Source organism: Diplotaxodon limnothrissa, linkage group LG15, assembly GCF_057381915.1.
Source record: "Diplotaxodon limnothrissa isolate DT_005_m linkage group LG15, D_limnothrissa_male_GT1.1, whole genome shotgun sequence".
NCBI classification, from domain to species: domain Eukaryota; kingdom Metazoa; phylum Chordata; class Actinopteri; order Cichliformes; family Cichlidae; genus Diplotaxodon; species Diplotaxodon limnothrissa.
In genome coordinates this window covers 32,179,645-32,196,646 of record NC_140610.1, presented here as the reverse complement: position 1 = coordinate 32,196,646, position 17,002 = coordinate 32,179,645, and the positions used below count along the sequence as shown (strand labels likewise).

General features: G+C 40.8%; 2 protein-coding genes across 2 annotated transcripts; both read left to right on the top strand.

Moving 5' to 3' along the window:
* The first annotated feature begins 853 nt into the window (after positions 1–853).
* On the top strand, positions 854–2,972 carry LOC146617780 (heparan sulfate glucosamine 3-O-sulfotransferase 5). Its single transcript, XM_085372296.1, has 2 exons — positions 854–960; positions 2,042–2,972. The coding sequence occupies exons 1-2, from the start codon at positions 854–856 to the stop codon at positions 2,970–2,972; spliced, it is 1,038 nt and encodes a 345-aa protein (XP_085228422.1).
* A 3,561-nt stretch (positions 2,973–6,533) lies between these two features.
* On the top strand, positions 6,534–16,713 carry LOC146617779 (histone deacetylase 2). The gene is made up of 14 exons (XM_085373401.1): positions 6,534–6,671; positions 7,863–7,975; positions 8,069–8,186; positions 8,359–8,433; positions 9,534–9,672; positions 9,814–9,955; positions 10,207–10,299; positions 11,905–12,013; positions 12,124–12,264; positions 13,544–13,652; positions 14,526–14,656; positions 15,716–15,871; positions 15,978–16,035; positions 16,482–16,713. Exons 1-14 carry the CDS (start codon positions 6,617–6,619, stop codon positions 16,510–16,512), a joined length of 1,470 nt encoding a protein of 489 aa, XP_085229527.1. The 5' UTR covers positions 6,534–6,616; the 3' UTR covers positions 16,513–16,713.
* The last annotated feature ends 289 nt before the right edge of the window (positions 16,714–17,002 follow it).

Here is a 17,002-nt window from a genome sequence, read left to right as displayed (position 1 = left end):
TATGCATCACCATAATGTGACTAAGCTTTTTGGGGGATTTTTTTTCTCAACTTTGCTTTGAATGTTTTTACAAATAGAGATATGAAGTTTAGTTTTAAAGTGAGGACAGACATTAAGGACACTTAGAAGCTAGGAAACATCATTTGTTTATTGAGACAGTTGAAATAAAACAGTCACAGTTTCTTAATAAATTCATTATGTAACAGTCGGGATGCAATAATTAAACACTGTTGATTAACAATGGGTCAATTGACGACATGATCGAAAAGCTGAGTTCAGTCATGTGAATTTGTCATTGTAACACATAGAAGGCTCTCCAAAGCTGCTTCTTGGCTTCACATCAAGCAAGAGAAAAACCTTAACAGCAGTGCAGTGTTGCTGAAAAGCTATTCAGACCTCAGGGTAACTGCAGGACTAGCAGTTATCTGCAGGTTATTCAACAAAAGGACCTCTTTCAGAATATTCACCGTCATGTGGTCGTTCTCAAGAAGTATCGATTCATTCTTGTGCATACAGAATTGTTCATTTGGAATGCTGAAGCCAATTTTTTAAAACCGTAGCAGTAACTGATCTTTCTCAGCATGCCAGTGTATTCCATTAAATCAGATTCTCAGCTTGTCTGAAATAAATAAATAAATAAATAAATGTAACAAAGTGGTGGTTGGGCAAGCGTTTCCTTTAATGGCAATGCAGCACTTTTCAGCCTTATGTGAGCGCGGCTTAATCACTTGTAAGACTTGAGTGAGTGTGTGTTAATAAACATTAGGCTGTCTCTCTTCCCTCGGTGATTAGTAGTTTATGTGCTTGGCTCTCTGCAGGCTGAAGTCACAGTCCTGAAGATTGATGGAGGGCCATGCTATTCAAACAGCAGGCATTGCTGAGACAGAAGCTCTTCGTTTTGGGCAGCCTTGCTATCGGAAGTGTCCTCTATCTCGTGGCCAGGGTTGGGACTTTGGATAGGTAAGTCATGGCGGGTATATTTTAAAACATACATTGCCTTAATTTAAAGCAACTTGCATTACAAACTTTAGTGTTCTATACTTTTTAAACCAATCACAGTGTATTCCAGAAACATTTCTGTACTTTATAAAATCTTGAAGTATTTATGCATTCATAGACATGCAACTTGGCAATGTGTAGCTTTGACAGGTACACATTTAAATCATTTTTTATCCTAAAATGGAGGTTGTGAAGTTCTCCTGACTGAGGCAGATTTTCTGCTTTAGATTAAATGAGAGAAATTCTTCAGTATTTTCATTTCTTGAGGTGAAATTTTTACAGTACTTAGTGCCATCAGTTATTCTAAAAACAAACAAGTCATATATCTGGTATATGCACTGCTGTAGTCATCTTTATTGACAAAGATGTGGTGCTCGCAATTTTGCATGTTGAAAAGGTGGTGTGGTGTGAGGACTTGGGTATGCATAAGAGAAATGGCATTCCAAAGAAATGAATACCATAGTTGATGAGGAACTAACCATGAACCAGTTGAGGGATCTGTTAGACACAGACTGTATGTAAAATATGAATGCAGCGTTCAAGTCTAAAAAGTGGAGACAGTTCCTTAAACCTGCATAATGGCCAGCAGGGGGCAGCAGCTTTGGCAGTTTATGGCTGTTTGTGGTTACTACTCAGTGACTCACTATACTTCCTTGTTTTAAAAAAAGGGTTTTGGTGACAGTGAGAATATTCAGTTCAATACCCCAGAAACAGGACAAACCAGTGGGTGACTTTATGCTTGCTGTGTCCTTGGTGCTAGGACGAGTCTGCTGTGGTGGCGCAACTCACAGTACTTTAAACATCTGCTGCAAAAGCCTTAGTCTTAACATACCGCAGGCTTTTCAGAGGTCTCAGAAGGTCATAGATGTTTCAGGATGTTTCTTTGCATTAGCTTCAGAGAATTGTTCCATTAATAATAAGTTTTACATTCAAGTAGCTTATTTAGTTAAGATTGAAGTGATAAATGTATTCTATGAGCGATAAAATTCCTTATAGAATGAGATACAAAATAAGATAGATGCGTTCTTTTCCTGTGTTTCAGGCTACAGCCCATTTGCCCAGTTGACAGCAGACTGTCCGCCCCTGAACCAGAGCAAATTCCTCTCCGCACTCTGCAGTTTAAGCGTGGCCTCCTACATGAAATCCGTAAGGGCAATGCCACCAAAGAGCAAATTCGCCTGCACAACCTGGTCCAACAACTGCCTCAGGCCATTATCATCGGGGTGCGTAAAGGTGGCACCCGTGCCCTGCTGGAAATGCTCAACCTGCATCCAGCAGTTGTCAAGGCTTCACAAGAGATCCACTTCTTTGACAATGACCAAAATTACGCTCGTGGCATCGACTGGTACAGGGGGAAAATGCCCTTCTCCTTCCCTCATCAGATCACCATTGAAAAGAGCCCCGCTTACTTCATCACAGAGGAAGTCCCTGAACGGATATTCAAGATGAACTCTTCCATCAAGCTGCTGATCATCGTGCGCGAGCCTACCACCAGAGCTGTGTCGGACTATACCCAAGTGCTGGAGGGCAAGGAGCGCAAAAACAAGACCTACCACAAGTTTGAGAAGCTGGTCATTGACACCAACACCTGCGAGGTGAACACGAAATACAAAGCAGTCCGGACCAGCATCTACACCAAACATTTGGAGCGTTGGTTGAAGTACTTTCCCGTGGAGCAGTTTCACATTGTGGATGGGGATCGCCTTATTACAGACCCGCTGCCAGAGCTGCAGCTTGTTGAGCGCTTCCTTAACCTCCCCTCCAGGATCAGCCAGTATAACCTGTACTTCAATGCCACCAGGGGATTTTATTGTCTGCGATTTAACATTGTCTTTAACAAGTGCCTGGCAGGCAGCAAGGGCCGCACCCATCCGGAGGTGGACCCATCAGTAGTGACTAAACTGCAAAAATTCTTTCATCCCTTCAATCAGAAGTTTTACCAGATCACTGGTAGGACATTCAACTGGCCATGATGAGCTCAAACTCCTCTGATGAGATTCTTTGAATTGGGGTTTATTTAAAAATGCCAAATTCTGAGACCTCGAAAGACATTAATAGCACTTTGATGGCATTTAATACCAGGATGACAGTGTGACCAAATATAAAAGGAACTTGATGTAAATTTCTTTTCAAATGTGTGAAAGAAAAAAGAACAAAATAGTTTCATGGTTTGACTAAAAGCTGCAGTTCAAAGCATTTGATCTTGCAAATGAACTCACTTGTCTGTCAATGTTTTCCCCATGTAGAGAAAAAAACAGTGCTGAGCTGTGTGATTAACTAAAGAGATTATTTTTAAGAGATTATCAAACACTGACATTCGTGCTGTTAAGATAAGCTATAAGTGTGATGCTTTTTTTCATGAAAAAACACCTTCAAAACCGAACAGAAAAAGTTCATCATTCCTTAACGTGGTGTTTACCTGGCCAAAACTGCATGTAAAATCCAGTTGCCAGTATAACACAGTAGACTTTTGTGTTTGCTCATTGTGTTTTATTTAACGCCTGCTGTGATCAGTCCTTTAGAACAGCGGTCCCCAACCTTTTTTGCGCCACGGACCGGTTTATGCCCGACAATATTTTCACGGACCGGCCTTTAAGGTGTCGCAGATAAATACAACAAAATAAAACTAGTACCGGTACCGAAAAAAAGAAGATTTATTCATAACACACGTGAAAAGACCCAGGAAAACCGAGTTAATGATAAAAACGATAACAAAATAATGCTGAAAACCGATAAAAACCCTGAAAACCATACATTTCACACCTGAGCCACAACACTCGCGGTCCAGTACCAAATGACTCACGGACCGGTACCGGTCTGAGGCCCGGGGTTTGGGGACCGCTGCTTTAGAAGGTGGCCTCCTTTAGTTTTTAACATAATACCTAGTCTGTAGAACAGATTGGCTTATCAGAATAGTTATAAGTGTTGCAAGCTTGGCTGTCACCATGTCCAAAACCTTTAAAGCATTTAAGACTTGAGCTTGTGTTTATAAATGTAAGTATACTGTTCTTTTCCCCTACTGCTTTCTCATTGGGTTACCAACACTTAGTGAAGAAAAGAAGGTGTCCTCTGATGACTCATGTCAAACCAGCTGTTTGTTCTATGCTGATTTTTTTTTTAAAAGGAAATCTGTTCTGTGCAAATATTCATTCTGTATCATAAGTGTGTTGTTAAATTAATAGAATGTGTAAACATTTGTGAGAGGATTTCATGTGTATTGGTGTATTTTAATATTCTTTTTGAGGGTAGTAGATCAGAAATAACTGACTTGCAGACTTACACCGTGGTTGTAATTCTGAGTGGTGGAAAGAAAGAAACTTAGTGGGGTACAAACCAAAACCACCATCGGTGTCTCCCTGAAGAAATGTTGATGAGATGAGATGAGATGAGATGAGATAGCCTTTATTTGTCAGTTGAAGGTCTTTTGCCCACAACCGAGATGACAGACCTTGCCGACCGTATACAATACAAACATCACATTGGGGAGACAGGCCAGGTAGCAAGCAAAAAAATCATCGAAATGTGCAACACAAAAGGATAATGCAGGAATGCACAGGTATGAACACACCATAACACAAAAAACACAAACAAGCAACATGGGAAATGTTCTATTGATTCATGTTTCTGGACACAAACGTCCCTACATTATTTTCATATCCCTGAATGTAATGTTTAATCTTGCTTTCATCAATATTTTTTAAAGCAAATAAGTCTGCATTTGGAAAATGGAAGGGCAGTGGAGCAAAGAATTTACACACACACCCAAGTTTAAGTCATATATATCAGAGATTTCTACATTAGCATCAATTCTTCAAAAATTCATTCGGTTACGTTAAGGCACTAAAAACGACAAAGACTAGGTCTAGACACTACAGTTGCTACAGTACAGACTTTGAGTTTCATTAACGTCTGATTTGGTTCCAAAACAAAATAACCCTGTCTTTAGAATAACTTAGCATGAAAACAGGATTCAGAAACAGCTAACCCAGTTCTGTCCAAAGTTCACAATATGGCTACATTAAGGGGCATGAATAGAATAAGAGACTACCAAAATAGTTTTTGGTAAAAAATGTTTCATCATCATTTACAGTTTGCCTTGTACCTGAGCAATACTGTACAGGATTACTGCTGCACAAAGAATCTGGAACCACTCTCAAGCTATGAGAGGATTCTGTCTGCCATGATTTTCTTTAAGTGGACATTTCCCCAACTTTCACTATATACATATATAATGTTCAGACATCAGATTTGTTAAAATGTGGTCTGGTTCTCAAAAGTCTTCCACTCAGATATAGCTCCATAACAACACTATAACTGTGGAAAAACCGAAGAACTGATTAGTACTCATGTACAACCTGATAAATTAACAGCTCCAGCTCTGTCCATGTGCAAATCTGTACTGGCTTTTTTTGGTATTACCCTCTTAAAATTCCTTTAAAGCTCAGCATAAAATCAGGGCATTGCCCAAAAATGACTCTCGGGGTAAATATAAATATCAAACCAGGTGAAAACTGACGAAAAACAAAAACAATTAAACAACCCTCCTATTGTTTAATTCCCAAACTATGAAATTGCTCTCGACAGGGCGTCAGCGATGACATTTTCCGTCCCTTTCTTATGTTTGATTTGCAGGTTGAAATCTTGCAAAAGAAGGGACCAACGCATAAGTCTCTGATTTGAGTTTTGCATCTGGGAGAGAAACACCAATGGATTGTGGTCAGTGAACACTTGAACAGGGATAGAGCTGGATCCGATATACACCTCGAAATGCTGCAGGGCTAACAACAAGGCAAGGGCTTCCTTTTCAATAGTGCTGTAGTTAATCTGATGTTTGTTGAATTTTTTGGAAAAATAACAAATTGGGCGATCCACGCCGCGATGGTCTTCCTGCATAAGGACAGCTCCTGCACCAGCCGCACTAGCGTCAACCTCGAGCTTGAAAGGGGACATGAAATTTGGTGCCGTAAGAACAGGGGAACTGCACAGTAATGCTTTCGCAGACTCGAAAGCAGTCTGACAAACAGGCGTCCACACAAAAGGCTTCACCGGACTGATCAAATCGGTGAGAGGAACGACAACAGTGGCAAAGTTCTTACAAAAACCTCTGTAATAACCACACATTCCTAGAAATCGGCGCAGCGCCCTTCTCGTTTGTGGGACTGGAAACTCAACGATCGCCTGTATTTTCGCAGTCACCGCCAGTACCTGTCCCTGACAGGTGGGTCAGGGACAGGTTTGTTGGGCAATACTTCAGGTAATGGAGTTAACAAATCCATATTTGTTACAGCCATAAATGTATCTAATTCTATTGCATGGTAGTAAGAAATGAAAGAATGTAACGGATAAAGCAGTGGAACTGAATTTTATGAAGCGCGTTTTTACCATGTTTCACACATCCTTATGAGTCCACTTTTCCCATCCTCTGGGTTGAATGGGACTCCTCGCGGTGGGGTAAGTGGCCTACCGAAGTTGTCTAACCCGCCCCTCCCCGCCGAAGTTGCGCCTCCCATTCAGCGACTTTCCGCCGTGTGTAATTATGTGTTGATGCCGTCTATCCCATCTTCTGTCTGCTGAAGCAAATTCAAACCAACTTTTTATTTCTAGAGGCACTTTTAAAATGGCTTACACGACCGCAGGCGGGACCAAGAAGAAGGTCTGCTACTACTACGACGGTATGGGACATCCTGAGCGTGTGAATGGGCAGCCCAAACTGAGCCATCTGGCAGGCTAACGCTAGCCAGCTAGTCAGTGTAGCTGCTGGTGAATGTATACTGTTTAACACTAGCAAGCTAACGAGTAGGCGCTAATGACCATCGTTTGAAAGGTCTCCGCGGTGCAAAGAGAGTATTCGTGTGTTTACTATTATGAGTAAAAGTTAAAAAAAAAATCACCTTACTTCAACCGAGTCAGAGAAAAGAGGAGGGCTTCGGTTAAATTAATGTTGAGAATTTGCGACACAAGCACTCATTGTCACGATTGTATAACTTATAGTTGCAGACGTAGATCGGGCTTTGTGCACCGCGTTACCTCTGTTAAATCAAAAATGATTAGGAACTGATGAGTCGTCGTCAGAGTTACATTCGTAAAAATAATGAAGCAAAATGTGCCACTGTTACACAATTAAGTGCTCAGGCCTTATTGGAGCGTATCACCGTGTTGTCTAACATCACTCTCTCTCATAAGAGAAACCCCTTATTTGTATTCCTCATGTACAAGGAACATAGTTACAGTATCTTGTCAGAATTTTGAAGAGACTTGCAGTAAAAACTAACTTTGTTCACATATAGCCCTGCATTCAGTTTACATGTACTAGAACTAGAACCGTGCATTCAGTTTTCATCTGAATATTTATCAGTCAAATGCTGTGTTATTGTTGTTTTTACGTTGCTTTTTATTTCTCACTAAACACAACAACCCAGTATTTTTTTTTCTCTTTTCTACTTTGCGTGCTATTTCTCTGTTCAACCTGAAGTTGCATTTGTTCTTGCGCCCATGTCCTGGGAAGGTGGCTACATGCTAGTTGCTAACTTAGCAGCCACAGAATACCTCAAAGATGTAAAACAGTTAATACCTTAACATATGGGGGTTTCATTTGGTCTTTTTGTTTGTGGTCAGGATTAGAGCAGGAACAGCCAAGAATTAAGAAGGGGGGGAGAAACACAGTACACAATTGGCAGGTTGTCAATTTTGATGAAAAGTACAAAATGTGCTGTTTTTATAGAATGTGTAAATAAGTGTAAAATCTCTTTTGTTGCTCAGACAGAACCTGAAAAGCATCCATTTTTATTTTCATTCGCAGCTTAAATTAATAATTATTATCGGATGGAAATGTGTTTCTTATCTTGTTCCTTTTGTCTTTGCAGGTGACATAGGAAATTATTACTATGGACAGGGGCACCCCATGAAACCACATCGTATCCGGATGACCCACAACTTACTTCTGAACTATGGACTGTACAGGAAGATGGAGGTCTATGTATGTTTTCCAAGCATGTGACACTAAGCATACCATAGGTTCTGGCCTTCCTTGTTGTAGTTTCCAACCAGCTTGGAATGTCTTGTGTTTCAGAGGCCACACAAAGCCACTGCAGACGAGATGACAAAATATCACAGTGATGACTACATCAAGTTCCTCCGATCCATACGACCAGACAACATGTCAGAGTTCAGCAAACAGATGCAGAGGTGTAAGTCATTGTGTCCTCTTTGGGACATTACAGAATTTTGTGTACTATTCCAAGTACGAAATACAAGGAGCTCCTCTGCCCTTCTGTTTCCATTCATACTGCTCAAACAAAATTTTGAACACCTTCCTATTTTTTGGTTTCCTATTTATTTATGTATTTATTTACTCTGCAGTCAATGTTGGGGAGGACTGTCCAGTATTCGATGGCTTGTTTGAGTTCTGCCAACTGTCTGCTGGTGGTTCGGCTGGTAAGTCGTGCTAATGATGAATCAGATGTTGCTAAGCGGTCATATAAAAGGTCTTGATAAGTCAGTTGAGTCAAGCAATCTGAATATTTATGTTAAAGATATACTGTGACACAGTTTTATTCATTCTGTTGCAACTCTGGAGGTGATAAATAGTCTGTAGTAGGGTTGTCAAAAAATAGATACTCAGATCCTAACTGACACTAAAACTGACGATTGGATTAGTTACTCATTTATAGCAGTATCAGTACCCACAGTACTGTCTTTGCATCTGCTAGTTGACACACTACTTCCCATAGAACCACAGCAGACAAGCAGGAACATGCACCACGTGATGACATTCACAACACTCACAATATTTTGTGTGGAACATCAGGAAGTCATTGAGCTCCTGTTTCAGCAACATTAGACCTATCTGTAACATTAATAGACACTGCCAATTTAACAGAATAACACAATTATTTGTATCTAAAAAGTCTTGTGGTTCTCAGTCATTTCTACATTGTCTTTGGAAGGATAATATTCCTAAAGACATGACTGTCTTTGGAATAAGAGGTCAGGATTGAATTCCCTACAAAAATGAATCCTTATCTTGTGTACCTTTGTGAACCACCTTTGTAATCCTGAGGATTTGGTGGGACTCCTGAAGTTCTCTCACTAAACCCCAAATCCTGCTTTGTGGTACAAGTTACAAGCACTGTGTTTGTTGACAAGTCATCAACCAGAGTAGAATGAAACATGATCTGTATAGTTAGCACCAACCATCTTTATAAATAGTCCTCTATAAAAGAACAGACAGAAAGCTGTAATTGCTCATGTAGGACCTCATTACTGTCAGTCAAATCCTTGAGAAACAAAGTCAGTGCAGTGGTCATTAGACTGAGGCAGCAAATTCTTTTTATTGTCACCTGTTCCCGGAGAGCACAGTTACAGGAACAAGTTCTTGGCTTTCAGTTGTCCAGCTGTTTCAGTGCCAGCCTTGATTAAACATTTTTCCGGTTATGACAACAAAGTTAGACTAAGTGACTTATTGATTAACTCATCAGATATATATCAGTTTCTTTACAAACTGCATAATCAAACATGTTTCCTGTTGTGTACAGCTGGCTCAGTGAAGCTGAACCGACAGCAGACAGACATTGCAGTGAATTGGGCAGGAGGACTCCACCATGCAAAGAAATCGGAGGCCTCAGGGTTCTGTTACGTCAATGACATTGTGCTGGCCATCCTGGAGCTGCTCAAGTGAGAATATTTCCCGCTTTGTTTCCCATCTACATATAAAAATTCATTAAATGAAAGCAGGTGAAAGACCCATTTCTCACAGCATTGTTTCTATGCAGTGTTTGTACTCATCCGAGCTCTGTCTGTGGCCCTTTTTACCAGGTACCACCAGAGGGTGCTGTACATCGACATAGACATCCACCATGGAGATGGAGTGGAGGAGGCCTTCTACACAACAGACAGAGTTATGACTGTGTCCTTCCATAAATATGGGGAGTACTTCCCTGGAACTGGTGACCTTCGGGTGAGCCTTACACTCTTCCTTCAGCTGGTTACTAAGAAGTCATAATTTCTTAATTGAAAACAGCAAAATCTGTATGATGATATCATAGGATAGTTTTGCATTTGTGTGAGTATTTATTTTTTGTTTTTGTTCATGGAAAGATATAAGGGCTTTGTTAATTTGGTGCAGCTAACACATGCATTTGCACACTGCTGAGGAGTCTATACTTGGAGATTATTCAGTATGCACTTTTTTGTCTTTTTTACCTTTAGGATATTGGAGCTGGAAAAGGCAAATATTACGCTGTCAACTTCCCACTGCGGGATGGCATAGATGACGAGTCATATGAGCAAATCTTCAAGCCTGTGAGTTCCACAAATGCTTGTTTTGCACTGCAAATATAACTGACCCTTTAAAAGTCACAGCACTTCGTTTTTTCGCTCTTCCCAAATGAACTGATCCAGAAGGAAATGATTAAATAGTAATATATATATAATTTAGGGATGTCCGCAACTAGTTGCCCAGCTGACTACTCGTCGCTGTCGTCACTAGTCAGTACCAGACTTGCTAGTCTAATTGTTATACTTGTTAAAATTTTAATTGATGCCCAATGCTGCCATCTGCCACCAGGTGGCAGCATTGGGCAATCTGCTGTTGCGTTTCCCAACAGCAGATTGTTGTTGGGAAACGCCATGAATCTATCAATCTAGACCAGTGTTAGGCAAGGTCCAGGCCTCAAGTGCCGGTGTCCTACAGGTTTTAGATATCACCCTGGATCACACCTGAATCACACTACCAGGCCTCTAGAGAACTTCAAGACATTTTGAGGAGGTATTTTAGCCATTTAAATCAGCTGTGTTGGATCAAGGACACAACCAAAACCTGCAGTACACCGGCCTTTGAGGCCTGGAGTTGCCTACCCCTGATCTAGGCTAACGTTATTAGAATGAGATCGCGGATACAACTGGAGGAAATTAGCTTTCTCTGACAGGATGCAATAGGGTGATGAGTTAGATCATTTGGGACAACTTCAGAGTAGAGTCAACGCTCCTCCATATTGAAAGGAGATGGCTAAGGTTGTCGCCTCCAGGGTAAGGTGTTCCAACTGGGCGTTTATCTGGGACATGCTTGAGATATTACGTCTGGGAATGGCTAAACGTTTCCTGGATACGCTGGTGGAGGTGGTGAGAGGGAGGTCTGGGCTTCCCTGCTGCTTCCCCCACGACCCAACTTTAGATTGTCTTAGTTTTGTTTCCTAGTTTTAGACTAGTCGGGCAGTCTAAGTTTTTTTTCCCACGACTAGTCGACTAGGAAATTGATCACCAGGAACATCTCTAATATAATTAATAAATAAATATATTGCTGGGGGGAAAAAAACAACAGATAAAATATTGTATTTTCAAAGGCAAACCAATAGAGAATTACCATGTTGTCTTTTAGCTCACTGTTCTGATTTTAATTGTAGCTACAGCAGGCAATTCAAATCTAAAGTACTGTAGTCACATAGGAGACAGACAGCTACTCTTGTTTTTTTTTATTGATGCTTGCAGCTGGCACTCGGTAACATTTATAGGTGTAAGTATTTTCTATTCTTCTTTTCAGATGCACAATTTGTGTATCTAGTGTGAATCTATTGAAACAGCGTGCCAGCAGAAGCATTACAGTGCAATAGTAGTGACATGTTTTTATCCTGTGACACAGCGTAAGTCAAATATTAGCATAAAATTAGCTTAGACAGTGTTTTCACAAGCATGTTGTTGCAAAATTCTGTGCTTTATCGGAAGATGTTGAAGCAGCCCCCTTCTTAGATACAAAATTTGTGTTGCATGGCTCTTGCTCTTAGACGCACACGGGCTTGTGTCGTCATTATGTTTAACAGAAATTATAGTGCTTCCTTACGTCTAAAGAATTAGAGATAAATATAAAGGTGTTGACAAGGAGTCACAGATTTTTCTACTTTGATTGTGTAGGTGATGGCTAAGGTGATGGAGATGTACCAGCCCAGTGCTGTGGTTCTTCAGTGTGGTGCAGACTCTCTCTCAGGAGACCGCCTCGGCTGCTTTAACCTCACCATCCGAGGTAAACATACACAGTACAGTAATGCTAAATGGTGTAATAAAGTGATGTCACAAACCATACTGAATGTCTTGCATTTTGTGTGTTTTTCCTGGGTTTTTTAATCCTAAAAGGGCATGCCAAATGTGTGGAATACATCAAGTCCTTCAACCTGCCACTGCTCATGCTGGGTGGAGGAGGATACACCATTCGAAATGTGGCCCGATGCTGGACCTATGAGACAGCTGTGGCTCTGGACACTGACATCCCTGACGGTTAGTCACTTTTTCCATGTCAGTGAATGACTGTAGTTAAAATTGTCTTGGATTTCTTTGCTTTCTTTGTTATACAAGAAAGAAGAAAAAAGCTAAGTGGCAATCTGGTTTACCGAACCGGCACTTAATAGGTGTCCTACATTAATAAAAAGAGCGATTCGTTTAACTCGCCACATCATTGAGGTGACCAGGGTTGTTCTTTGTCACTGACTCTTTTCATAGCTTCAATGAACACAATTTCTAGGTGCAGCCCAGAGTTAGAGGTGGTCTCAGAATAACCTCTCTGCTTTTTGCAGACGATGTGGTTTTGTTCATTTCATCAAGCTATGACCTCCAGCTTGCACTTGGGTGGTTTCCAACTGAGTTTGAAGTTAGTTGAGATGAGAACGAGCACCTCGAAGTCTGACTCCATGTTTCTCAGGCGGAATTGAATTGAAAATTGAACTGATGGTTGGACAGATCCAAGATGGTTAACACACACATACAGTCCATATGGTTAACTTAAATTTGGGTGCTATTTATTTAGGGCAGCAGTGCTTTATAGCCTTGTTGAGTAGTTGTGCACACCACTTAACTGATATATTATCTAATTATTACTTAAAGTAGAGCCTGCTGAGGCTGAAATAATCTGGGTGTATAAAGACCTCTATAGCCTTCTCTTGATCTCTGTGTGAAGTTAGAGACCCCAGACTACATTAGCAGTTACTAGCTTCTTAAGAATTGGTGCCAGAGGAGTGTACTATGCTTGCCATAGACAAGCTTGACTCAACAAAGCCTAAAAAACAAAATAAATATCACTGCAGGACCATATGTATATTCTTTTTAAATTTTGCAGGTATAGATCAAATAAGTGGAGCATGTCAAACAGTGATGCTGGTCATTTAAAGTTTAATGTGTGTGTCTGTAGCCTGCAGTGTGAGGCTTGTTGGAGGTGATGGAGTTTTTAGTTAACTTCACCTTAGGGAAGGGCCAACCTGCTTCCTGCCTTTGCTCACAAGGAGCTGAGTCAGCAGACTGTCAGATTTCCACATAAAGAGGGGGGATGTAATTAGAGCGTGGAATGGGACAGCAGTTCTCTTAACGGGATTTCAACACATTAACTTACCTCCCTACACATTTCTCTTCATCTTGCCCTCACTCATGATCAGTGTAGGTTATAAAGTTTCAATAAATCTTAACAGGTGTGGTAGCACCCCTTTTTCTTTTAACGTGATTCCTCATTTGACAGATTTTCTCCAGCAGTTTTTTTTTTCTCATCTCAACGATGTTTCTGTTGTAGAACTGCCATACAATGACTACTTTGAGTACTTCGGGCCTGACTTCAAGCTCCACATCAGCCCCTCCAACATGACCAACCAGAACTCACAGGAATATATGGACAAAATCAAGTATGTCAAATGTGAAACTATTTGTTTTCTTTCTAGAACTGCCAGAATTCCAAGCCTAGAACTGCTGGAGATTTGGAATAATTGTGGAAAAAGAATGTTATTGACAAGTTAAAAATACATTTTGGACAGTGTGGTATTAGTTTAATTAAAATACAGAAGGAATGAAAACAGATTGAACTTAGAAAGCTGACCTCACAGTTGGCTAACTAATAAATGAATTGTTGTATAAGTTAGATAGTCAATGTCCACAACTGGACCTGCAGCTTCTCCACTGTCCACGCTGCCCCACCTCAGTCCGTAGCCCTTCACCTCCTCTGCGCTGCTTCTCAGGCCTGAAACCCACCCTGAGAGCCATCCAGTTCGGTGGCTGTGCTCCAGATTTGACTCTTTATTTGCTCAGATTAGTTCTCCACCCTCTGGATTCTCTGCTCATTTCATTTCCCCTGCTTCTCCGTACAGCCAACAATCTGCCCAGTACTCCACACATTCAGACACGCTCTCCACACTCTGACGCCTCTGCCTGGCAAAACATCTATCACCGACCCATTCAGTTCTACAGTCATTATTCCCCTTATATATTAATCTGTCAGTCAACTCTAGTTAACTGTACTTATATCAGCCTTCATCTCAATTCAGCTTTTTCAGTTCTATTCTGTTCTATTTATCACTGAAACACAACAACATCGATTTGAAGTTCTTTAAGACCCACAATAACAGGCAGAAAACGTTGACTTGCTATGAGCAAGCAGCAGTGGAAAGGAAACAACCACCTTCACATTACAATGTCAAAATGTTGCTAGGCTAGAAAAGTGATGTACAACAATTGATTAATAAAGACATTGAAATGCAGATGATCAGTATGTGACTTTTCAGGCAGCGGCTGTTTGAGAACCTGCGGATGCTGCCTCATGCTCCAGGGGTTCAGATGCAAGCCATCCCAGGGGATGCTGTCCCAGACGACACAGTGGATGAGGACACAGAGGATCCTGACAAACGCTTGTCCAGTAAGACCTTCATTCGTTTTCACAAAGCATCGGCTTCTATGGCGTACGTTGCATTTTTGGTTATAGCTTCTTTGGCAAGCCTCTTTCTGCTGTCGTCTACAATTATTTTCTAAGACAAGATGGGGGAACAGGCACAAAACAGAGAAATAAGAAAAGCCTTCTGAGACACTAAGTGGCAAAAAGGTGGAAAATAAGACAGAGGGGGATGTTATCAGTGCAGTTCTGCAGTATCTTCATTTCTGCATTGTACCACATTAGCCTTACGGTCCCATTACTCTGGCTCTCAACTTATGAAATGATCAAAAAATGTTTTGAATCAAAGGGTGAAGAACAGTATTGAGTGGGAACACTAAAATTGGAAAATGCCTGCAGTGTTTACCCAGACATGTTTGTAATTTAGACCAGGGGTCGGCAACCCTGGGCACTTGTGCCACAGCTGGCATGCGAAGGGTTAACTGATGGCACGACACGCAGTGAATTAATCTGAGAAGGTGTATTAAAAATAAATGGCCGGGCCACCGGTGTACATCGCAAATTAGCTCGCATAGACACATTAGTTGTGCTGCTTCTTAATGACGGTATCTTAGCTAACAACCCCAACTACCAGATTCAACTTTTAATTGCCTAAAAATCACTTAGCCTACCGGTGAGAAGGACGTTGCTAGCTGGCAGTTTTTTCAAGCAATGTTGAAATTTCCACATTCCGACACTTCAAATGCTTCAGGAGCTCAGCGCAGCATCAGCAACACGGAAATACACATAAATATAATACTGCACTATGCCAACATCTGCAAACAAAAATAGTTCTATAAATTAGTTCTATATAGTGTGTAACTGTTGATATAGAGCGTTATTAAATTTATTCCTAATGCAATGGTTGATATGGCACAGTGACTTCTGGGGAAATTTTAGATGGCACTCATCATCAGAAAGGTTGCCAACCCATGGGAGAAAGGACCCCAGGTTTGGAAAAAAGGAGCAGCAGTACTGCATATGCATTATTATGCTGTGTTACAACTCACTCACTCAAACTCACCAGAGTTTGGTCTTTGATTGCAGTCCGTGCTACAGATAAGAGAATAGCCTGTGACGAAGAGTTCTCAGACTCTGAGGATGAAGGGGAGGGAGGCAGGAGGAACACAGCCAATCACAAGAAAGGAGCCAAAAGGCCCAGAGTGGACGAGGACAAACAGGAAGGAGAGGAGAAGAAAGCTGGTTGGTTACTTTGATGCTTACTCGATTGTTGTTATTAACAGTGTAACAATGTGTAACGCTGATTGTGATTAAAAGGTTTCTTTCTTCCCCATTTTTCACACCTTAGATATAAAAGAAGAAGAGAAGACAAAAGACAGCAGTGCTGAGAAGACTGACTCAAAGAGGTGAATGTTTGAATTCATTCACACACTGAGTGTTCTCGCTCCTTTTTAAATGCAGTTACTGCATGCTTTTTCAAACTGAGTATGAGGTTGTGTTGTGCATGACAAGCAGAGCTTTTATATGCACAAATCTGATTAGGGCACAATACTTCAAAGATGTGGAGAGACTGTGGGATTGTTGTCATTTTTCATGAAGTTATTTTACTGTGACATCAAAACACAAAAGATGCTTCAGAAACTCAAGTGAAAGTCATATTGGGCAAACCAAAGCGCCAGTGCAGTCAGCTGTTGCTCTGATCCGGAGCTGTACCTTGTTCAACCACTGGGCTACCACAGTATGTGCACACGTTAGTAGCCTGTTGTTCTAATGTTATATGTAGCCAGTACTTAACTCATCACTATAGCAACATTTCTGTTGTTTGAACTAATCGATTTTTCTTCCTCTGCAGTGTGAAAACTGAGCAGACCAGCAGTACCTAAAGTGTTCTTATCCAAAGATCTTAACTGGTGCTGTCGAGCCTCAAGGATTGTGCACTTCCCCAAAACACCATTAAGAAGCATTATATTTATTATGACTCTTTGTTTTCTACTTGTAAATTGTCTCTTTGTGTTGTGTGTCAGTGGTTATCCTGAATTCAGCCCTTGAATTTTCCAGATTTGGTGCTTATTAAACGATGTGAATCCAATGTGCTTAATCTTCTGAATCAGCTCTTTTGTCGTTAAACAAGAGTTTAAACCCTTACGTGAACCTGTAATGATTTTACAGCTGAATTTTGATATTTTGTGCTTGTTAATAAAAAAAATTTTATACTGTTGTCTTTGAGATTGTTGTTTCAGCTCATCATAGATTCATGTTCTGAACATGTTCAGCCACAAGAGGGTTTTCTAACCTGGGAAAAGGCATCACAGTACATGCAATTTATTTCCCAGACACAGGTGGAATGAAGGATTATTACTGGCATGCATATGT

What these genes read in the sequence shown, in the direction of transcription:
- LOC146617780 (XM_085372296.1), top strand. Translation starts at nt 854, where the DNA reads ATGCTATTCAAACAGCAGGCATTGCTGAGACAGAAGCTCTTCGTTTTG. An exon ending in AGGGTTGGGACTTTGGATAG is followed by an intron (nt 961 to 2,041) that starts GTAAGTCATGGC and finishes CCTGTGTTTCAG; the next exon opens with GCTACAGCCCATTTGCCCAG.
- LOC146617779 (XM_085373401.1), top strand. Translation starts at nt 6,617, where the DNA reads ATGGCTTACACGACCGCAGGCGGGACCAAGAAGAAGGTCTGCTACTAC. An exon ending in ATGAGCAAATCTTCAAGCCT is followed by an intron (nt 10,300 to 11,904) that starts GTGAGTTCCACA and finishes TTGATTGTGTAG; the next exon opens with GTGATGGCTAAGGTGATGGA. An exon ending in TCCTGACAAACGCTTGTCCA is followed by an intron (nt 14,657 to 15,715) that starts GTAAGACCTTCA and finishes CTTTGATTGCAG; the next exon opens with TCCGTGCTACAGATAAGAGA.